This window comes from Hemitrygon akajei, chromosome 7, assembly GCF_048418815.1.
Source record: "Hemitrygon akajei chromosome 7, sHemAka1.3, whole genome shotgun sequence".
Classification (NCBI taxonomy): Eukaryota; Metazoa; Chordata; class Chondrichthyes; order Myliobatiformes; family Dasyatidae; genus Hemitrygon; species Hemitrygon akajei.
Window position 1 is genome coordinate 60,423,884 of NC_133130.1, and position 24,409 is coordinate 60,448,292.

General features: G+C 37.6%; 2 protein-coding genes across 3 annotated transcripts in view; one reads left to right on the plus strand and one right to left on the minus strand.

The window, feature by feature from the left end:
• LOC140730489 (echinoderm microtubule-associated protein-like 6) overlaps positions 1-24,409 on the plus strand; it is a 343,576-nt gene that overhangs the window by 115,707 nt on the left and 203,460 nt on the right. For both annotated transcript variants that reach the window (XM_073050994.1, XM_073050996.1), the window contains exons 8-11: positions 869-1,006; positions 14,902-15,158; positions 19,515-19,727; positions 24,117-24,281. In XM_073050994.1, coding sequence (XP_072907095.1) covers positions 869-1,006; positions 14,902-15,158; positions 19,515-19,727; positions 24,117-24,281 — 773 coding nt within the window. The remainder of the gene's footprint in view (positions 1-868; positions 1,007-14,901; positions 15,159-19,514; positions 19,728-24,116; positions 24,282-24,409) is intronic.
• The window catches only part of LOC140730495 (clathrin heavy chain linker domain-containing protein 1-like), a 408,057-nt gene continuing 383,960 nt past the window's right edge, over positions 313-24,409 (minus strand). The window contains exon 12 of the mRNA XM_073051013.1: positions 313-338. The gene's annotated coding sequence lies outside the window, so the exon portion shown is untranslated. The remainder of the gene's footprint in view (positions 339-24,409) is intronic.

Consider the following 24,409-nt stretch of genomic DNA (forward strand, 5'->3'; position numbering starts at 1 on the left):
CACAGCAAGAGGAAAAACTTGCTGATTTACGATGTTAAAAGTCTGTTGTATTGCTTTTTCTGTGCCCAAAGAACTCTGGTCTCTGGGCACACAGCCAGCAGCCAGCTTGCTGCTTTTGATCTTCCGTGTACTCACATGATACACCAGATTCCTGCAGAGGCACCGACCTTGAATCTGCCCACCTTCAGAGACACGAAATCCCAGAAACTTGAAGGTGCTCTAGGCCACGTCCTTGGTATATCGAATAGCGGCCAGTAGTAAGAACCTGAGAATGGGTCTCATTCCCACAAAGAACTGAAGTCAGCATGTAACTCCAGGTCAGGGTCTTCAAAAGAACCCTGAAAGGGAAAAATAGAGATATAAAAGATAGAAATGGAGCTGTTTCTGAAAATAAAAGTAAAGGAGCCACCGTTAGGTGCCATCATCCTCTTAAGCTCCTAATTTAACAAAAGTTATCTGAGCATTGCCTTCTGATTATTGGGGTAAAAGTTATATTTGGGGAACAAAAAGCTAAATTTCAGTTTCAAAGCACGTGAATCATAATTTTTCATATTCCAAAAATGCCACTGCCTTGCAACGTTCATGGACTTGGTTTCAATCCTGATCTTGGGTGTTTTCTGTATAGAATTTGCATGTTAATTGATGGCTATAAATTGCCCCAAGTATGCCAGTGAGTAGTAAAATCTGGGAGGAGTTGTTAAGAATCTGAAAAAAATTAAAGAATGAGATCAATGTAGGATTAGTGTAAATGGGTGCATGATGAATAGTGTGGAGTCAGTGAGCTGAAGAATATGCTTTTTTTCTGCATCATTCTATGGCAATCATAAACATTTTGACAGTGTGATCGGTGTTTTTTTTCCCCCTACAGTTTGTGGAGTCTTGTAGATCATGCTCTTATTGCACGTTGTAACATGGAAGAGGCAGTGCGCTCTGTTGCTTTCAGTAGTGATGGATCACAACTTGCTTTAGGAATGAAGGATGGTTCCTTTACTGTACTTCGAGTCAGGTAAAAATATTCTTTATTGCTTTAAGTAGTGGAGTAACTTATGTATATCAAACACCTGAATATGTGTCCCTTAAGTTGCTCAAAATAGTCCACTTCAGAAGGTATACAGTAGATCCCAATGTCCTATTATGGCAAGCTTGAAAATTCAAGGATACACTAAATCATCCATTGACATGCTTTCAGACTGCATGCATGCATTTTTGGAATTGGACTTTTGAAGCATTTGTTCACTAAAGTACACAGTGCTTCAGGTATATTTATGGAAAGCATGAATCAAAATGTTGCTTCTAAATTATACCAAGAGTTGTGTGTGCTCACCATGCATCTGTTTTCACAGTGCAAGTAGAGAGATGAATATTTTATTCTACATTTAATTTATAGATTTAGAGCTACATTCCTGATGGAAACTCTTTCTATACACAGCATTAACAGTCCCAATTCCAGAAATGTAAATAGCACAATTATTTATGATAAGTTTATCTATATTACAGCTGTATATTAAGAATGCATTAATATGACAATGAAAGAAAATCCTTAAATTCAAGCAATGATTTAAACATCTTTAATTGATAAATTTAAGGTTTTTTAAAAAAACGGGTTCCCCCTCCCTTTTTTTTTCTTTTAATCTTTTATAATTTTTCGCGGGTAGGTTAGTTTTAGTTTTCTTTTCTGATTTTTTTGTGTTAAGTTTTATACTTCTGTTGAAGTTGTTCCTATTTGTAATTCTGTTTTCTAGTGCATAAATTAGTTATTATTTGCTATATTATTTATATGGAACTTTTGTTAACGATACGGAACTGGAAGTCATTTTTGGGTTAAGTTTTTTTGTAGAGCTAGCTGCTTTTTTAGGTAGCCGTCTAGTTATGGGTTGCGAGGATGGGGGGGTTCTCCAGTTCCAACACTACTCACTGTTTCTTTTGTTTTCCTTTGTTATTCAGGACATGTCTCTGTTTTGATTCTGCTGATCTATGTTTACATTTTTGCTCCCAGACTGTTACTGTACTGCTTGATTTTTTTATATGCCTGCTATCTTCTATGCACTAACAATTGATAATGGTTAATACACTTAAATTTGTGAGCTGGAATGTAAAGGGATTGAATCATCCTGTTAAAAGAAGGAAGGTCTTCTCGCATATTAAACAACTCAAAGCTGACATTGCTTTCCTTCAAGAAACTCATATTCGTAGTTTTGATAATTCTCGGCTTTTGTCAAAGTGGGCGGGTCAACATTTTCATTCATCCTTTGCCGCCAAAGCTAGGGGGGTCTCCATCCTTATTAATTCAAATATTCCTCTTGAACTCCATAATAAGAAATCTGATACAAATGGCCATTTTATTATTGTTTCTGGTAAATTATATAATACTAAAGTTGTACTAGCAAACCTGTATGCTCCCAATTTTGATGATGTTAATTTTTTTGAACGTTTTTTCTCCTCACTACCAGATTTAAACTCATACTCTCTTATACTGGGTGGTGATTTTAATTGTTGGTTAGATCCTAATTTGGATCGATCGTCCTCTGTTACTAGATTACCTACTAAATCTGCCTTAGCTATTCACTCTTTTCTTTCTAATTATGGTATCTCAGATATATGGCATTTCCTTCATCCTACTGAGAGAGATTATTCTTTTTTTTCACATGTTCACCATACCTTCACTAGAATTGACTACTTTTTACTTGATAATCAACTTATTCCATTTGTCTATTCTTGTGATTATCAGAGTATACTGATTTCTGACCATGCCCCAATTACTTTGTCTTTAAATTTTCCTGGTCTCCCTCAGAGGAATAAACACTGGCGTCTTGATTCGACTTTATTATCGGATGATGATTTTCTAAAATTTATTAAGGATCAGATAACCTTTTATTTTAACACCAATACATCATCTGAAATGTCATCCCAGATTGTTTGGAATGCCATGAAAGCATATTTGAGGGGTCAACTAATCTCCTATACAGCAAATCTTAATAGAAAGTCCTGTACAGATCGATTAGACCTCATTAATCAGATTAAAGAATTAGATCAACTGTATGCTCAAACTAAGAATCCTGAATTATACAAGAAGCGTGTAGAACTTCAAACTAAATTTAATCTTTTGTCTACTCAACCTGTTGAATGCCAACTTCTTGAAAGTAAGAGTCGCTTTTATATTCATGGTGACAAATCTGGTAAATTTCTAGTCAACCAGCTGAGGCGTTCCAAAGCTAAACAACATATTACAAAGATCCGGAAGGAGAATGGAGACTTTACATCGGATCATTTAGAAATCAATGACGTATTTAAAAATTTTTACTCTCGACTTTATTCCTCTGAATCTCTGAATGAGAATATTTCTGTTGATCATTTTTTAAATAATCTGAATATTCCTTCGCTTTCATCTGATTTTAAAGCCAAACTCAATGCGCCTATATCATCAGAAGAAATATCTTTTGCAATTTCTGCACTGTCCTCAGGGAAATCTCCTGGACCTGATGGGTTCCCTGTAGAATTTTATAAATCATTCTCTTCACTTCTTTCTCCTCAGTTACTCTCAGTACTATCTGATTCGTTTAATTAAGGTAAATTGCCACCCTCTTTTAATGAGGCATCTATTATTCTTTTATTAAAAAAGGGTAAAGACCCAACAGAGTGTTCCTCATATAGGCCGATTTCTTTGCTTAATGTTGATGTTAAAATCTTGGCCAAAGTTTTGGCTTATAGATTAGAAACTGTTATTCTCTCTATTATTTCTGATGATCAAACTGGTTTTATTAAAAACCGTCTTCCTTTTTTTAATATTCGGCATTTATTTAACATTTTATATTCACCTTCAACTGGGATTCCTGAATGTGTTATTTCCTTCGATGCGGAGAAAGCATTTGATCGTATAGAGTGGAACTACCTTTTTGCAGTTTTAGAAAAATTTGACTTCGGTCAAAGTTTTATCTCTTGGATCAAATTGCTGTATCTGTGTCCTACTGCCTCTGTTTTGACTAATTTTCAGAAATCCCAGTTATTTAACCACAAATGTGGCACCCGTCAGGGATGTCCTTTAAGTCCCTTTCTCTTTGATTTGGCTATAGAACCTTTGGCGATAGCATTTCGAAGCTGTCCTGAATTGACCAGGATTTGGAGGGGAGGTGTTGAGCATAAAGTTTCTCTTTATGTTTCTCATAAAGTCTCTTGATGACTTATTACTTTTTCTTTCAAATCCGTCGACATCCTTACTTCCAATGTTCTCACTTTATCAGTTTAGCCAGTTTTCTGGCTATAAACTTAATTTACATAAGAGTGAACTTTTCCCAATTAATAAAGAAGCACAAGAATTAACATTTCGTGACCTCCCTTTTAAAGTAGTTCATAATCAATTTACTTATCTTGGGATTACAGTCACAAGGAAGTTTAAAGATCTTTTTCGTGAAAATTTTGCCAATCTTTTATATACTACAAAACAGAGTCTGTCACAATGGTCACCTCTATCTATGTCTTTGGTAGGTCATATTAATGTTGTTAAAATGTATGTTCTCCCTAAATTTTTATATTTATTTCAATCAATCCCAATTTTTATTCCTAAATCTTTTTTTGATTCCTTAGACTCTATTATTTTGTCATATTTGTGGAGGAATAAGCGTTCTAGAATTAATAAAGTTTATCTCCAAAAATCTAAAAAAAGAGGGTGGCATGGCCTTACTTAACTTTAGTTTATATTATTGGGCAGCCAATATACGCTGTGCTACCTTTTGGTCTTTTTTCCATGGCCAACCCGAGTGCCCTAATTGGGTGGCAATGGAGTTGAGTTCCACTAAAGATTATTCTATTTCTGCACTTCTTGGCTCTGAACTCCCTAGTAGTTTGTCCAGATTAATTGTTAATCCTCTTGTTAGACACACTTTGCGAATATGGGCTCAGTTTAGGAAATTTTATGGTTTCTATGGTTTTTCCTTTTCCAGCCCTATCTTACATAATCACCTTTTTTTTAACCTACTATGTATGATTCAACATTCCATGATTGGTATAGGAAGGGCATGAGACATTTTGAAGATCTTTTTATTGATAATCACTTCGCATCTTTTCAACAGCTCTCTGTTAAGTTCAATCTGCCTAATGCTCATTTTTTTAGTTATCTCCAAATTAGACACTTTATTAATTCTTTAATTCCTAACTTCCCTGAAGTGCCTGAGAAAAATGTTATGGATTTATTTCTTTCTATTAATCCACTGGCTAAAGGTTTAATATCATTTATTCATGATAAATTAGCATTCTTACGGCATGCCCCTGTGGATAAAATTAGAATGGCTTGGGAGCATGATTTAAATATTTCTTTATCTGATGAGACTTGGGACTTGATTCTCAAATCGGTTAATTCAACCTCTCTTTGTGCTCGCCATTGCCTTTTACAGTTTTAGATTGTTCATAGAGCCCATATGTCTAAATCTAAATTATCACGATTTTACCCTAATATTAGTCCTCTTTGTAATAAATGCAAAAGGGGCGAGACCTCTCATTCATATGTACTGGTTCTGTCCTAGCTTGGAGAAATTTTGGAAAGATGTCTTCATAACTTTATCTTATATTCTGAATCACCACTTAGAACCTAACCCTTTAATTGCTTTGTTTGGTCTTTTGGGTGAGACAGATTTACGTTTGAGTTTGACTAAGTGTCGAATATTATCTTTTGCTTCTCTTCTGGCTAGACGTTTAACCCTCCTTAGATGGAGGGATGTTGCCCCGCCCACGCATGCTCAATGGCTTAATGATATTATGTCCAGCTTAGACCTTGAAAAAATTCATTATTCAGTTCTTAATTTGGATATAAAGTTCCATAAGGTCTGGGGACCTTTTATTGAGTACTTTCATAACCTTCCTCTTAATTAAGGTTTTTTTTTTCGGTCCCTTTCAGCTCTTTTTTTTTGGTAGTAGGCATTATTATCTTCTGTTTTTAAGTGTATTTACAGTTTTGGGGGTTTGAATGTCCTGATTTATATTCTCTATATTGTGTTGTGGTTGGTCTGGAGTTTTTTTTTTTGTTGTGGGGCTTGGGGAGGATACCAATTTTATATGTCTTCAATTTGGGTGCTTTCTCAATGATCTTTTTTGTATTATATTATTATTGTATGTTTATTTTTGCACTGTATTAATTTTCTTCATTTTGATTTGGGTTTTTTTTTTCTGTAGCAATGTAGAAAATGCATTAAAAAACTAATAAAAAAAAACAAAAAAAAACGAGTATGGGTAAACAAAGTGAGGGTATTTAATTGGAGTCAGTCATACAGCAGAAACTGACCCTTCTATACACCATGTCTAAACTAACTTTTTTGCCCATCTACACTAATCCTAGTTGCCCACATTAGGACTATATGTTACAGTCTTTTTGGAGCTGTCTGTCAGAAAGCCTTTGAAATGTAATAATCTTATTTGATTCTACCAGTTTCCTCTGGTAGTGCGTTCTAGATACCAACTGCAGTAACTGTCAACCAAGGACTTGATAAATATGTTAACTTTACAACAGTGGACAATTCTGGATTACATGTGGAGACTTCAGGATCTGTCTTGGGGAGAGCATGTGGTTAAGAAGTTCATCTGGCTGTTTGTGCTCAAGATCTGCATTACTGATCCTGATTAGTAATTGTCACTATAGCAACAAGAGAAAATGAAACTTTTCTGGATTGTATACATTTTCAGAAGGTTGTTGCCTCATTGCCACAAATACACATACAACAAAGCAAGAATTAGTGGGAAGATAGAGGACTGGGAAGCTTTTAAAAACCTACAGAGCAACTAAAAATTCATTAGAAGGGAAAAGATGAAATATGAAAGCAAGCTAGCAAATAATATCAAAATGGATCGTGAAAGTTTTTTCAAATATGTTAAAATTAAAAGAAAAATGAGAGTGGACATAGGATCGCTATGAAGCAGGAGAAATTATAACAGGGGACAAGGAGATGCTGATGAACTAAATGAGTATTTTGCATAAGTCTTCACCATGGAAGACACTAGTAGTATGCCTGATGTTATAGTGGGTGAAGAAAGAGAAGTGGGTACAGTTACTGTTGGCAGAGAGAAGATGCTCAAAAAGCTAAAAGACCTAAAGGTACATAAGTCACCTGGACCAGGTGAACTGCATCCTAGGGTTCTGAAAGAGGTAGCATTAGAGATTATGGTGGCATTAGAAATAATCTTTCAAAAAATCATTGGACTCTGGCATAGTGCCAGAGGACTGGAAATTTGCATATGTTACTCCACTGTTTAAGAAAGGAGGAAGACAACAGAAAGAAAATTATAGACCAGTTAGCCTGACCCCAGTGGTTGAAAAGATGTTAGAGTCAGTTGTTAAAGGTGAGGTGATGGAGTACTTGGTGACACAGGACAAGATAGTACAAAGTCAGCATGGTTTCCTTCAGGGAAAATCCTGTCCAACGAACCTGTTGGAATTCTTTGAGGAGATCACAAGTAGGATAGATAAAGGAGATGTAATGGATGTTGTATAGTTGGACTTTAAGAAGGCCTTTGACAAGCTGCCACACATGTAGCTGCTTACCAAGTTAAGAGCTCATGGTATTACAGGAAAGTTACTAACATGGTTAGAACATTGGTTAATTGGTAGGAGGCAGTGAATGGGAATAAAAGGATTCTTTTCTGGTTGGCTGCCAGTGACTAGTGGTGTTCCGCAGTGGTTGGTGTTGGGACCACTTCTTTTTATGCTATGTGCAAATGATTTAGATGATGGAATAGATGGCTTTGTTGCCAAGTTTGCAGATGATATGAAGATTGGTGGAGGGACAGGTAGTATTAAGGAAACAGGTAGGATGCAGAAGGACTTAGACAGATTAGGAGAATGGGCAAGAAAGTGGAAAATGAAATACAATGTTAGAAAATGCATGGTCATGCACTTTGGTAGTAGAAATAAATGTCCGACTATTTTCTGAACGGAGAAAATCCAAAAATCTGAGATGCAAAGGACTTGGGAGCCCTTGTGCAGAACACTCTGAATGTTAACTTGCAGGTTGAGTCGGTGATGAGGAAGGCAAATGCCATGTTAGCATTCATTTTAAGAGGTCTAGAATACAAGAGCAAGGATGTGATGTTGAGGCATTATAAGGCTCTGGTGAGGCCTCACCCTGAGTATTGTGAACAGTTTTGGGCTCCTCATCTTAGAAAAGATATGCTGGCATTGGAGAGGGTCCAGGAGAGGTTCACAAGGATGATTCAACAAATGAAAGGGTTGTCATACGAGGAACATTTGATGGTTCTGGGTCTGTACTCGCTGGAATTCAGAAGGATGAGAGGGGGATCTAATTGAAACCTTTCAAATGTTGAAAGGCCTAGACAGAGTAGATGTGGAAAGGATATTTCCCATGGTGGGAGAGTCTAGGACAAGAGGGCACAGCCTCAGGATAGAGGGGTACCCTTTCAAATCAGAGATGTGGAGAAATTTCTTTAGTCAAAGGGTGGTGAATTTGTGGAATTTGTTGCCACTTGCAACTGTGGAGGCCAGGTCTTTGGGTGTATTTAAGGCAGAGATTGATAGGTTCTTGATTGGACATGGCATCAATGGTTACAGGGAGAAGGCCAGAAATTGGGGTTGAGGAGGGGGAAAAAAAAGCATCAGCCATAACTGAATGGTGAAGCGGACTCGATGGGCCAGATGGCCTAATTCTGCTCCTAGGTCTTATGGAGATCAGCATAGTAAGGTCTAACGTTAAGAGCACCAGAGACAAGAAATGTAGTAATCCTGTCTGTCTACCAGTCTTAAATTGTTATGAAATTGTTATGTGACAATATGGAAATGAAAACATTTTGGTCTGCAGTCCTAAGCTTTGCATGATGGAAAGGAAACTGAGGTTAGAAACGCTGTCATCAACCTGTGGTTGGACTGTTTATTTAACTATTAATATAAATCATACATGTTTTGTTGCCTCCCCAGTACAAGAGTTAACAACACCATAAGATATAGCAGAAGATTAGGTCATTTGGTCCATTGAGTTTGCTCTGCCATTCTATCATGGTGGATTTATTATCCCTCTCGACCCCATTCTCCTGCTTTCTTCCCAAAACCTTTGACACCCTTGCTAATCAAGAACCTATCAACCTCTGCTTTAAATATACCCAATGACTTGTCCTCCACAGCTGCCTGTGGCAATGAATTCCATAGATTCGCCAGCCTCTGGCTGAAGAAATTCCTCTTCATCTCTGTTCCAAAGGGATGTCCTTACATTCTGAGGCTGAGCCCTCTGGTTTACTGCTATAGGAAAAATCCATTTCACAGATGAAGAACCATATAGTAAATAACATCATAGAGTAAGGTGCATTCTGTAGGAAATGATGGATCCAAAAATTCTAACTATTGAAACTAATATCAAAAGAAGGAATGGTTCTTGTATGTAGGCAAATTTCCTGGAACTGACTTCAGGGGTGAAATGAGGCAGAACTTCAAGCAGCAATTATCCAAAGTCTGGAATGCTTTATCTGAATGTCTGGTAAATCTAGATTCATTTTCTGCTTCCAAAAAGCATTTTCAGAAGTTAGTAAATTTGCCAAGTTATGTGGAATAATGAGACTGACTGGATTCCTCATCAAAGTATCAATCGGTATTTAATGGACTGAATGGTTGTCCTGTTACATTTCTGTAATTCAATCATTGTCCCTGACAATTATTGTGTTTAATTATTTCTTTACCTTTTTGAAAAAGTGATCATTTCTAAAGCAGGGGTTCATAACCCTTTTTATGCCATGGACCTATACCATTAAGCAAAGGGTCCTTGGACCCCAGGTTGGGAACCCCTGTTCTAGTGTGAGGGCAGCTTAGAAGATTGCTTTCATTATGGAAAAGCTGAAGCTATGTGTAAGCTGTGAAAATATGCTTGAGTATGGGAGGAGCAATGGCTCTGAAGCAGGTTTTGTGACGGTGATCATGTTGGAATTGCTGTAGTAGTTGAATATGGTGAACCACTGTGTAAAGCCATAATAACATATAGCTTCTGTGGATAATTCCATGTGGTTGAATGATCTCTTGGAATCCATGACATACTGAAATTCACTTTAGCAGGCTGTTTCTTCCATCTACATTTCCAAGCCTTCATCTGAAAATTTGGACCTGTCCCCTGCCCAATGCTCTTTTCCTTGAATTGATCTTTTTTTTTTTGTCCAGCTGCTTTATTTTTTTTAAGACTATGTACTCTTTACAAACTGGAGTAAGCTGTATGTGCACTGGATGGAATTCCTGCAGAAAGACTGGTCAGCTCTGATTTGACTGTTGGGCCCATAATGTGATTTATCTTTCATTTAGTTTTACTTTCAGTCTGATGTTCAATGCTTTACAAACACATCAATAAAATCAATGCATAATGCATTTTAAATACATTCTATTGTACAAGTCACTCAATCAAAATGTGCACTAACAGCACTTGGACTAAAAGCCATGGATCCCCTACATTCCACCACTTCAATGCATGCTTTGTGTTGAGTAGGGAAAGAGCTTGTTGGCCAGGTTTTTGATATACAAATAATTATAATTGTGATTATGGGTAAAAGTGTTTTGTTCATCTGATATTTTTAAATATTCTCTCCTCCACCTTACTTTTTTGGGTGCTGGGCATCTTTAGCATGGTCAGCATTTATTACCTATCACTAATATCCCTGGAGAAACGTTGTGAACTACAGCCTTTGAACAGTTGCAACATTCTGATGAAGGTACTTTTATGCTATAATTGGGTGTGTTCCATAGTTTAAAGTCAGTGACCATGAAGGAATGGCAATATATTTCCAAGGTAGGATAGTGTTACTGTGTACCTGAATCTTCATCCTTGGCAGAGGTCTGGGTTTGGGAGGCATAATCATTGTAATTGAGATGAGTCATTGCAGTGCATTTTATACGTGGTACATATTACAGCCTCTATGGGTATGAATGTTCAAAATGGTGGATAGAGTAACAGAGAAGTCAACTGCATGGTCCTAATGGGCATTAATCATAAATGATGTTGGAGTTGCTTGCATCCAAAGAAATGGATCAAAGTTAGGTGGTTTGACTCTCATTGACTGGCACATTAATGGCACTAATATGTGTTATATCTGTTGTCAATGCACAAACATTGTTTGAGTGTGGACTTGGTTCATTTTCTGAGAAGTTGTGAATGGTATTAAATGTTATAAAATCAGCAAACACTGTACATTGCTTCAGATGGAAGAAAAGTAATTGATGAAGCAACTAGTACACTAAGGACCGTGAACATTGATATCATGGGACTGGGATAGTTGACATCATGCAACTGCAACAATCTACCTTTATAAATTGATAAATTGTTTTATTATTGTTTAGTACAGTAAAAACTACTATCCATACAGCTCACTTCATTACAATAGTGCATTGAGGTAGTACATGAAAAAACCATAACTAAACAGAGCAAAGTGTTAGAGTTATAGTGAAAATGCAGCGTAGGTAAACAACAATGCCATAGTACTGTTCATTAGTCTTATAACAGCAAGATAGACGCTGTTCTTGAGCCTGGTTGTTCATACTTTCAAGCTTTTGTTTCTTATACCTACTGGGGATTGGGAGAGAAGGGCCGGCAGGAGTTTCTAATTATGTTGTCTGCTTTGCTGTGGGAGCGAGAAGTGAAGACATTTCATGGAGGAGAGGCTGGTTTCTGTGATGGGCTGAGCTGTGTTCCAGAACTGTGCAGTTTCTTGCAGTCATAGGCAGAACAGTTGCCATTTCAAGCCATGATGTATCCAGATACAGTGCTATTCAATGGTGCATCGATAAAAATTGGTGAAGGTTAAAAGGGACATGTCAATTTTTTTAGCCTCTTGAAGTAAAGGTGATGGTAAGATTTCTTTGCCATTATGTCTGTGTGGTTGGACAAGGACAGGCTATTTATTGGTAATGTTCGCTTCTTGAACTTGAAGCTCTCGACCCTCATGATCTCAGCATTAAACACTAGAAGACACTAGAATACTACAGTACAGTACAGGCCCTTCAGCCCTCGATGTTATGTCGACCCATATATTCCTCAAAAAAATACTAAACCCACACTATCCCGTAACCCTCTATTTTTTCCACCTCTCCAAGAGGCTCTTAAATACCCCTCACACAAAATGCTGGTGGAACACAGCAGGCCAGGCAGCATCTATAGGGAGAAGGGCTGTCGACGTTTTGGGCCAAGACCCTTCGTCAGGACTCCTTGCGGCACTCCATTAGTCACCGACCTCCAGGCAGAATACTTTCCTTCCACTGATCCCATGCCTCATGACTTCCTGGATGAGTCTCTCGTGGGGGACCTTGTCAAATGCCTTGCTAAAGTCCATGTAGACCACATCTACCACCCTACTCTCATCAGTTTCTTTTGTTACCTCTTCAAAAAAATTCAATTAGGCTCATGAAGCACGACCTTCCCTTCACAAAGCCATGTTGACTATCCTTGACTAGACTGTACTTGTCCAAATGCTCGTTGATCCTATCCTTAAGAATCCTTTCCAATAATTTGCAGACCACCAATGTAAGACTCACTGGTCTATAGTTCCCAGGATTCTCCCTATTACCTTTTTTAAACAAGGGAACTACATTTGCCATTCTCCAATCCTCCAGCACCTCCCCTGCAGCCAAAGAGGATTCAAAGATCCATAGCTACTGCTCCAGCAATCTCTTCTCTCAGTTCCCACAGCAACCTGGGGTATATCATGCCTGGCCCTGGGGACTTATCAATCTTGATAAGCATTGTTGATGTAAAAAGGAGAGTGCGCACTGCCGCACTTCCTGAAGTCAATAACCAACATTTTTATTTTGCTAACAAAGATTGTTGTTATGACACCTTGTCACTTGCCTCTATCTCCTTCCTGCACTCTGAATCATTATTTCAGATTTAACCCACTATGGTGATGTCATCTGCAAACTTGCAGGTAGAGTTAGAGCAGAATTTGGTTGCAACTGTGAGTGCTTTGGGAGTAGTATAGGGGGCTGAGGGTGTAACCTTGTGGGGCATCACTGTTGAGAATAATTGTGGTGGAGGTGTTGCTGCCTATCTTTATTGATTGCAATCTGTTGGTGAGGAAGTAAAGAATCAAGATACAAAGGAATATGGTGATTCCCAATCTAAGAGTTTGAAGATAAGTTTGCTTGGAATTAATACTGTAGAAGATGGAGCTATAGTCAATAAACAGTAGTCTAACGTCATTGTCTTCACTATCCATTTGCTCCAGAGAGGAATGTAGGGCCAGGGAGATGATACCTGCTGTGGACCTGTTTTGGTAATAAGTTAAGTGCTGTGGGTGGAGGTTGATATGTGCTGTGATCAATTCATGATGGTGAATGTCAGAGCAACTGTACAGTAGTTGTGAAGAGAGGTTGCCTATTGTTCTTGCAATAATATGGTCTTAAGGCAGATGGGAACTTAAGATTGAGGTAGGAAGTGGTTAAAAACATCTGCAAATATGTCTCCAAGCTGATCTACACAGGATATTAAGCACACAGCCAACAACAACATCTGTGGCAGATACTTTCCACGTCTTCACTCTCTGGAAGACTGACCTAACACCTACAATAGTGCATTGGTGGCTGCCGTGGCAGAAGGTGACATTCCAATTCCATTCTGTTTAAAATGCACATAGAATATGTTAAGTTCATCAGGAAGGCAATGACTACCTGATTTCATTCTGTAGCCCACTTATAGCATGTAAGCCCTGCCACAACTGGTGCTGATCTTGTACTTGATTGGTACTGTCTCTTGACATTTCTTACAGTTCTACTGAGGTTCCTCAAATTCTCATTCATTTATCCATCCATCCATCCATCCATCGAGATACAGTGCAGCATCGCCCTTCTGGCCCTTTGAGCCGGGCTGCCCGGTAACCACCAATTTAACCCTGGCTTAATCACGGGGCAATTTACAATGACTAATTAACCTACCAACGAGTACTACATTGGAATGTGGGAGGAAACTGGAGCACCCACTAATGAAGGAAACCCATGCAGTCACAGGGAGAATGTACAAATTCCTTACAGACAGTGGCAAGGATGAACTCAGGTCGCTGGTACTGTAAAGCATTGTGCAAACCAATATACTACCATGCTACTGGACTTCAATAGGGAGTGGATCTGCCAGTTCCATGGTTTCCAGTTTGGTAACATCTTGACTGATTCCTTTGCTGCACAGTTCTCTACACACTTGCTGATGATGTCCGTGTCAATGGTGACATACACATTTAGATTGACGTACTATGCATATTTTATTCAACCATTGGACTGTAATCCCCTTAATCCCCTTAATACCAGGACTGTCTGATGCCTCATTCAATAATGTTTGAATAAGGGCTGTTAATGTTCTGATTTGGCAGGTCAGATCAATGACCTTTCATCAGAATTAGTTCTGCTTATAGCAATATTTAAATATGACAAAAGTAGCAAGACCATGTTGTTGCCAGAACTGAGCATAGTGAGGTTAAGGCAGTAGCAGGCATTTTGTGTAGTTATGGAATACCGTTAAGCAAGAAATAATAGCTCACATCCCAGAGGGTGCAAAACTGTTTGAATTAATTCAAGATTGATAATTTGGCATGAAGAATGGAGTGGAGTATTATGTCCATGGACTTCAGCTGCTGAAGCACAATCATTGCTGGGAAGATGTAACATGAATTTCATGAGAATTATGTTCAAATATAAGATTTGTCTCATGGCTAACTAATTTAAAATTCGCAGTTGCTTGAAATGCATTTCTTTATCATGCTTGAACAGTTAACTGGAAAAATGCAAAACTCTAGTTATCCAACAGTAATTGGTAACAACATTTTCCTTGAAGATAGCTAAGATACTTTAATAGAATGATGAATACCAACTTGGTAGAAAAAGATTATATTTGATGCAAAATGTGACTGCAGCTCTTGAATGGAAATACCTAGTGACTTGTGTTGGATTGCCTGCAGAGATATGACAGAGGTGGTCCACATTAAAGACCGAAAAGAGGTAATTCATGAAATGAAATATTGTCCAGATGGATCTTACCTTGCTGTAAGTTCGAATGATGGTCTAGTTGATATCTACGCAGTTTCACAGCGATACAAGAAAGTCGGTGAATGCAGCAAGTCATCTAGTTTTATTACACATATTGACTGGTCCATTGATAGCAAACATCTTCAGGTCAATGATGGTGCTGGAGAAAGACTGTTTTACAAAATGCCATGTAAGTACAAATCATTTTGCCCTTATTTTGGATTTCATGTCATCACTATTTAATTTTAGAATGTAAAAATGAGTTACTTTTTCAAACAAAAGCAGTGAAATAAAGGTTTTCAATAACTGATAAATACATGATGCCAAATATACTGTCTACTTGATGCAATTCCATTTGAACAAAATGTAACTTTTGCCAGCATAATGACTCCCATAAGCTCATGCAATGTTTATCTGCTGACATGTGTAATAGTGGATTATATTTGAACTATCTTCCATCATCTGGCAAGCTCTGTGATCACCTGTCCTCAAAACCCACTATTAACTGGAGCAAGTCCTAGTTTGCAGTCTTCCTTTCAATCTGGCTGCTAGCTGAAACATGAGCCCCAGTGCTCAGGGTCTTTCTGGTGTAAGTTGCACATCTTCCTAGCAGGATTAATTTGACAACTAGGAGAGCTTGCCTTGGGTTACAAACTGTAAAAGTGCTAAGGATAGTGGATGTCTATATTTGTTACTGATATTCAAAAACAATCTCCCAGACAAAGAAAAAACTGACTTGGTATTTGGTCTTTCCACCAACAGCTTTCCTGATGCAGGGTCTTGGCCTGAAACATTGACTGTTTATTTCCCTCCATAGATGCTGCCTGACCTGCTGAGCATTTTGTGTGTATTGCTTAAGATTTCTAGCATCAGCTGTTTTTTGCTGTACTTGCATGAAATTTGACTTAGAAGGAGTTCAACAGGTGGGCGCTCTATCTAAGTGCTTAGAAAATATGTGGAAATTTGCACATTCTTATTTAGATTCCATGAAGAATCCAGTCGCATGGTACAGTTTTCCCAAGGACAATGATCAACCATGCAGATATTCAGTACTTCAACCATCACTTGTTTTTATGGCCACACAGCTTACAATTTTAATGTGATAATTTATCAGAATTTGTATATGGGATTTCCTGAGTTATCCAAGTGTTCCTATTTTTCATTAACTCAAGTTTTACTACCTTGAGTAAATTTTTGCATATCAAAGGTGATGAATATCTGGAATGAGCTGCCAGAGGGCATGATGGAGGTAAATACAATTTATCATCATCATCATTATTATGTGCTATATTGTATGAAGTAAGCAAATTTTTTGACAGAATTGATCTTCCATTGCCTTCTTCAGGGCAGTTTCCTTATAAAGTTTGAAGTAAATTTTAATATCAATATACATATATGTCACCATTTACATGGGCATATTCAGCAAATCTGTAGAACAGTAACTGTAACAATATAAATGAAAGATCAACCTGAGTGCAGAAGACAACAAACTGTGCAAATACAGATTTAAATGAATAGCAATAAATAACAAGAACATGAGATCATGAGATAGAGCTGGTTGTGGGAAACATCTCTACAGTGAGTGTAGTTATCCCCTTTTATTCAAGGCCCTAATGAGTGAAGGGTAGTAACTGTTCTGTAGTAACTGTAGTCACAGGTGACCTCAGCATTATTAATACTCTTCACAGTTAGTCAGTGTTCAAATAACTAGGATTTGTGATATGTACCAGTTGCTCATACAACCATCCACTGCTTTCATGTTTCATGTGACCCTAGTCGGTGGGGGGTGGGGGGCAACCAAGTGCTACAACATGCCCAAGGGTGACCTGCAGGCTAGTGGAGAGAAGGAGCACCTTATACCTCCTTTGGCAGAGATGTTTCTTTACCCCACTACCCATAAATACAATTGCCAATAATTAAAAGGCATTTGGGCATATACTTGGAAAGCAAAGATATAGATCAGTAAGATGGATTAATGTTGATGAACATAATGGTCAGCATGAGCAAGGTAAGCCAAAAAGGCTTGTTTCTAAGCTGTAAATTTTTAACCTCCCAGTTGACCATGGTGTCTAAAAATCAAAGATCTGTTTGAGTAAAGCACTTAGTTTTGTTGATTAATTTAAGTCTGAACTTTATCGTTGCATTGGTATGTCAAACCATTTATAGTTTGCTATCAAATGCAATAGGACAAGTTGCCTAATTTAGGGCATCCACTTCCTGGCTTTGCTGAGGATAGCTGTAGAAAATCTCAATTGTCTCTTTAGTTATTGTAAAACAACAGCATCTGTATTCTAAAGTCAGAATTAAATGGATTTTGTAATACAGCTATATTCCACTCGTTTGTTTGGGAGTTGATAGAATACCCTTCTTTGCTGAGTTGGTAACTTTTAAGCATATAACTTGGTAGGTGGGTGGGGTACTGATACATCAGCTACTTGCCCAGTCTCATTTCAAGACTGAATAGGAGGTCAAATGTTGCTCCTTTTCTAGAAGGACAGTCTACGTATTGCTTGAGAGCTTCCCTGGAGATAACAAATTCTGATTCATCCTTGGTACCGTGACTATCCCAATCAGTTTTATTGTAAATTAAAATCAACAAGTATTACAACTCTATTATCCAACAGCTATCTGACTTAGCTGCAGTACATATTTGCTTTCCTAATTCCTGTTAACTCTTGAGGACCCTATAGTACAATCCTATCCATGTAATCACTCCTTATAATTTCTACCCATGTTGTTTCACTGGATGCTTCCTCTTTCCCTCCTTCCCCCACCCCGGAATGTCCTCCCTAACTGAAAATGCATTTCCGCTCCTCTTAGCTCTATTTCTCATTCCTATAGCACCTGTATCCTGAAATATTAAGCTGACAGTCTTTGACCATTCCACAATCTGTAATAGTATCATATGCCAGTACTGTGAGCCTGTACATGCAACGAGTTCATCCATCTGTTGGACTTTACTTGAGTCTGTCTGCTGCTGTTAAGTTCTTTATTTGCCCCAGCTTTCTCATGTGCAACACTAATTAGTCTTATTACTGTGAGGTCCAGAAAGAGAAAGAAATAGCAGAGCCTGTTTAAAAAGCTGAAAATAATTGAACTCCTCAACAAGTCATATGTGGAGTGAGAAGGCAATATCATATTTTCAGTCAATTACCTTTCAGAACTAGAAGATCAAGCGCAGTGAGGAGAAATCATGCTCCATGGTCATTGTCACAGAAGTTATCGTTTGTGCCATTTATTTCTGGCTGAATTGAGGAGGGAAAAGTAATTCAATTCAAATAAGCACCGCAGCTGAGACCCAAAAAAAAAGCACAGAATTAGCAGTGTATAATACTGTACACCAAATGATTTTGGAGAGAAAAGGGAAATCAGAGGTAAGGTACTTATTTGCTAGAACATGAATATCAGCCACTTCTTCTACAGAGGGTGTGTTCAACAGTCATAGAAATTATGATGGATTATCAGGATAACTAGATTACCTTGATAGGCTATTTTAGTATTGGGTAGTATTGCTTCCTCAAAGTGCTACAATTGTGATCTTCAGGGCAACCATCAGCTAGCTGCAAAGAGCTGTGCTTTGTGATAGCCATTGGATCTTGCTGACTGGGAGGGGAAAAGAATAACAGTCGAGACAATTGAGGGGCAGGCAGATAAAGATCTGTGCTTTAATTGGTCTGTTTACTTTGGAATCAAGTACCAGGGTATGGAGGAGGGAGTTTACTAATCATAATAGTGATGATAGGCTACAATTGACAAAAATGTTGCTTTACGTCCATCTGACTTTTAAGGAATACCCCATCAAAGAGTTACCTTTGTAGCTGAGTGGCTTAGTCTCCATTTTATCATTACATTTCTTGAATTCTTTGAAACTTGGTCAGCAATTGTTGGGGTTTTAAAAAAAAAAGGACTGGATTTATATTGTCCTTTATGATTACAGGATATTTCAAAGCACTTTACAGCCAATCTGAAAAAGAAACAAAATGCTGGAAACAGCAGGTTAAGCAGCATCTGAAAAGAGTATTTCATATGGAAGGTGGCCTGTTGGAAATGTCTTTTGAGGTGTGGTGACTATCTACAAATCAAGCTTCTAATTTCTGTGTGGGAGAATGATTTAAATGGAGGTGAAATGTTCTTTCTCCAAGATGGATAACTGCATCCCATGTCTTGATTGCTGCCTTTATAAACAAAGTGAAAACTGCATACTTGCCTATGTTGACAAAATATACCCAATGTTTATTTTTACATTAAGCAAGAGACTTTTTCTTAAGCTTACAAACAGAAAGTTAGGGAATAGCTTTTAGAAATGGCTTGATTCTGCTCAGTATTTGAGTAAAATATAAGAATTTTGTATTTGTGATGCACTGTAATTCATATTGTGCGCATTTTAGTATTTACAATTTGAGTTGTATTTCTGTACTCTTAAATAAAAATTAATTGCTAGAAACTGAGTGTCAGATCATGCTTCTGTTACTAACATTTATAAAATAAGATGTTTTAAGCAATAACATGGTATTTTCTGTAATAATGTACCAAATATCTTTCTAAGCTGGAAAGCATTTAACAAATAAAGATGAAATAAAAGGCATTCATTGGGCTACCTGGACTTGTGTAATTGGACCGGAAGTAAATGGAATTTGGCCCAAGTATACAGACATCATGGATATTAATTCTGTGGATGCGAACTTTAGCAGTGCTACTCTCGTGTCTGGTGATGACTTTGGATTGGTCAAGCTCTTCAGGTTTCCTTGTTTGAAGAAGGGTAAGGAACCTGTTTCTTCACTTTATTTGAGATACGAACATCAATTGATATGAACATTAATATGACATATTTAAAAGATCCTCTTACTTTTCCTATTTCAATTTTCTTTTGAAATTTGTTTCTGTTATTTTCTTATTACATAGTGATAAACAGCAATTTTGCTGGATAAAGAGAATATAAGAACATAAAAGATAGGAGCAGGTGTAGGCCATCCGGCCCATCGAGCCTGCCCCGCCATTCAATAAGATTATGTCTGATCTGTCCGTAAACTCTGCTCCATCTACCTGCCTTTTTCCCATATCCCTTAATTCCCTTACTATGTAAGAACCTATCTAACTGTATCTTAAATATATTTAGTGAAGAAACCCCAACTGCTTCCCTGGGCAGAGAATTCCACAGATTCACCACTCTCTGGGAAAAACAGTTTTTCCTCATCTCTGTCCTAAATCTTCTCCCCTGAATCTTGAGGCAATGTCCCGTAGTTCTAGTCTCACCTACCAATGGAAACAACTTTCCTACTTCTATCTTATCTATCCCATTCAAAATTGTGTATGTTTCTATAAGATCCCCTCTCATTCTTCTGAACTCCAGAGAGAATAGTCCCAGGCGACTCAATCTCTACTCATAGGTTAACCCCCTCATCCCCAGAATCAACCTGGTGAACCTCCTCTGCACTGCCTCCAAAGCCAGTGTATCCTTCCTCAAGTATGGAGGCCAGAATAGCACACAGCACTCCAGGTGTAGCCTCATCAGTACCCTGTACAGTGCATGACCTCCCTGCTCTTGAATTCAATCCCTCTAGCAATGAAGGCCAACATTCCGTTTGCCTTCTTAATAACCTGTTGTACCTGCAAGCCAACGTTTTGCAATTCATGAGCAAGCACTCCCAAGTCCCTCTGCACAACAGCATGCTGCAATCTTTCACCATTTAAATAATAATCTGTTCTTCTATTATTCCTTCCAAAGTGGGTGATCTCGCATTTACCAATGTTGTATTCCATCTGCCAAACCTTGACCCACTCACTTAACCTATCTATATCCTTCTGCAGACTCTCCACATCCTCTGTACAATTTGCTTTTCCACTCAGTTTAGTGTCATCAGCAAATTTTGCTACGCTACACTCAGTCCCTTCTTCCAAATCATCAATGTAAATGGTAAGCATCTGCGGGCCCAGCACCGACCCCTGTGGCACCCCACTCACCACTGACTGCCAACTGGAGAAACACCCATTTATACCAACTCTCTGCCTTTTATTAGTTAACCAATCCACTATCCATGCCAATTATCAAACGCCTTCTGGAAATCCAACTATATGACATACACCTGTTCTCCTCTATCCACTGCACTCATTATGTCCTCAAAGAACTCCAGTAAGTTTGTCAAACAGGACCTGCCTTTTCTGAATCTATGCTGCAAATATGAAGCAATGTTCTCATGACTTATGTAACCTGAGCACAAATTACCACATGAAGAAAGGATTAACGATTTGAATTTATGACTGAAAGGAAAGTGTGGAAGGAAGGTATTTTGATTTATGGGTATCAATGTTTAAATAAGCAGTGGCTGTTATGACCCAACTCCCAACCCATCAACAATATACTGACAATCTAAAATAATCATGCTGGGAAATCTCTATAGCTCAGTCAGCACCTGTGGAAAGAAAAACAAAGATAGAGTTTCAGGTTAATGAAATATTAACTTGGAACTGAAAAAAGTCAGAAAATAGCCTGATTTAAGTTGCTCCGAAAGTAGGGTGGTGGAGGGTGTTGTTTGCAGATGAATTGAATGAAGAGCTGGTCTGAAGTGAAGAGTCAGTGATAAAAGATGGTGTCAATGCCAGCTGAAGGAGTGTGCTAAAAGTTTGTTATTGACAGCTGATGTGTCTGAGGGAGCTCAAAACAAAAGCCATGAAAGCAAATATTTTTTGTATCTGTAAAATATATGATATGATACTTGCTGAAAATCTGATCTAAAAGAGAACACCAAAATTAACAGCGAAATTGAGGCAGCATCAGGAGAAAAAAATTGAGTTATTGGCCTTACATTTCAATTGGTAAGTTCTGACAGTCGAGGCTGGTTGCATGAAATTATAACATTCAGTGAATCTCGAGGGCTATAATATGACTAGAAGTAAGACAAGTTGGTATTCTTTGAGCCTTTGGTAGCCTTTGGATCAGTACCTCAGTGCTTCAGCATTATATATTTTTTCTTTTCCCCCTCATTTATCTCTCTCCATTTACATCACCTCAAAATTCTCAATTAATTACCTTTTCAAGCCACAAATGAACGTGCATGGGACAGGAGATTTACCAGTTGATGCCTGGACTGGAGAAAATATAGCAGGGCTGTCTTATGAGGATAGGTTGAATGAGCTAGGACTCTTCTCCTTGGAGTGAAGGAGGATGCAAGGTGACTTGATAGAGGTGTACCAGATGATAAAAGTGGATAGCCAGAGAGTTTTTCTAAGGACAGCAATACTGTAGCTAATACGAGGGTCACAATTTTAAGGTGATTTGAGGAAAATATTGGAGGGATGCCAGTGAAGTTCTTATAGAGTGGTAGGTGCATGGAGTGCGCTGTCAAGTGTAGTATTAGAGGCAGATACATTAGGCACTTGTAAGAGACTCTTAAATAGGTATATGGAGGGGCTATGTGGCAGGGAAAGGTTAGATTGAACAGCATAGATTACCAAGTCAGCAAAATATCGTGGTCAAAGAACGTGCTGTGTTGTAACATTCCATGTTCTATGGATAGAAAGCAAATCATAAAAGCTGCAGTACAAAAGATTTAAAAAAATCCTTAGTAACATAGAATTATTGTGGAATGGATGATCATTCTTGAAAGAACAGAATGAAGAATTTAGTGATGAGGCAAACACATTGAAAGTGTAAGTTCAGTATTTGGTTGCTACAGTGAGTGGTTTACATTAAACTTAAAGTCTTGAATCACTTCTTTCCTCACTATCACTGCAGAAGGTAATTGCTGCCCACTGAGGAGGTGGAATGAAGAAGCAAACACTAAATTTATGACTTAATATGAAAGACATTGTAGCTGAACAATTGGTCAATTTAAAATACTAGTGTGAGTTATGTAATCATTTGTCATCAGGATTGGGAAAGAAAGAGCAAACAAGGAATCAACATTTTAAAAAATATATAGAAAAATGAGTGTTAATATTGTAAATGAAAATAAGGATCTAAAGAATTTTTGCTGAATAATTATTTTCTATCTTTTACAGCAGAGCATGCTGAACATGCCATGCAGTGTAATACTAGATCAGGAGTTTGGACTCTTAAGCAAAATAAGAGTACTGATGAAAATAATAATATTTATGGAATGACATTTCTTAGGAGAGTATATTTTTAAAGGCAATTTGTGAGAATAATGCAGATAACATTGCATAATCTAAAGTGCTGCCAAATTTGAGAATCACTCTTTTGGTCAGGAAGTCTCCAACTATAATTCATGAAAGATGAGAGAGGAAAATCTGTGTATTTTGGGCTAATTTGCCAAGCATTTGACCTTGGAGAATTTGTTAAAATTGTAATTGATAAGAGTTGTTGAACACTATGAAAATTCAGTCTTTTAGGTTCACAGATCATGAGAAAATAATTCTAGCCATCATGCAAACTCAGATGTTCAATAATCAGAAGGAAATATAATCCTTCAGTATTTGTGTAGTTTTCAACCAGACACTATATCGTGCAGGTCATTAACCTCCAGAAGTATTGTGACCCCAGGACTGTGGACTAATAGTTGGGAAGGGAGATGAGTCTAAGCAGCTCTTGTCTTCTTTACATATGTTTTGGTATTATTTTACAGGAATGAAAGGAGTTAATTAGCTGTTTAATTCTTGGTATTAAAACCAACATTATTTTTGTCCTGCATACCTCTTTTCTGTTTGCAAAGATGTAACTGACCTCAGAGTAACCTGATCTGATATAAGCAATAATAGGAAAAATGACAGAATCCAAAGGGTAAACAAACTTTGGAAGAAATAATGTGAAATTATTGGCGTTGCTTCACTTCAGAGCAAGTTTTAGAAATAAATATATTGAATTACATTCTTACATAATTAAGTCTTCATTCTTCACAATATTCTGTACATTTATTGTAAGTATAAATAGTTATGAATAGCTTTTGTAAAGGGTGTTTGCTTAGGTGTTTCCAATTATAAAACTTAAATTTTCATGAAATGTTTCATTTGCATTCTTACGATTGATATTGTTATAACTAAAACTATTTAGAGTATTTTTAACTGACTTTAGTTTTAGATTATTATTGTTCCCGCGGCTCTAAGCACTTTAAGAAATGTATTGTAAACAAAATGCAGTAGATGCTCTTAACATAATGTGCATTTTTCTGCACAATCATCTTTCTCATTTTAGGAGCAAAATTCCGTAAATATGTTGGACATTCTGCTCATGTGACTAATGTACGTTGGTCCTATGATTTTCAATGGGTAATGAGTACAGGTGGTGCCGATCACTCTGTATTTCAATGGCGATTTATTCCCGAAGGAATGTCAAATGGGGGATTTGATATATCACAAGGTAATTAAAACAGTGTATTATATTACTAAATTAATGTTGAATTTCATATAGCTAATGTTGGAGTGCAATGATCTCAACCCTAGGATATGCTGCAAGGTTTATGTAGCCATGTGCTAAGCCTGGCTATC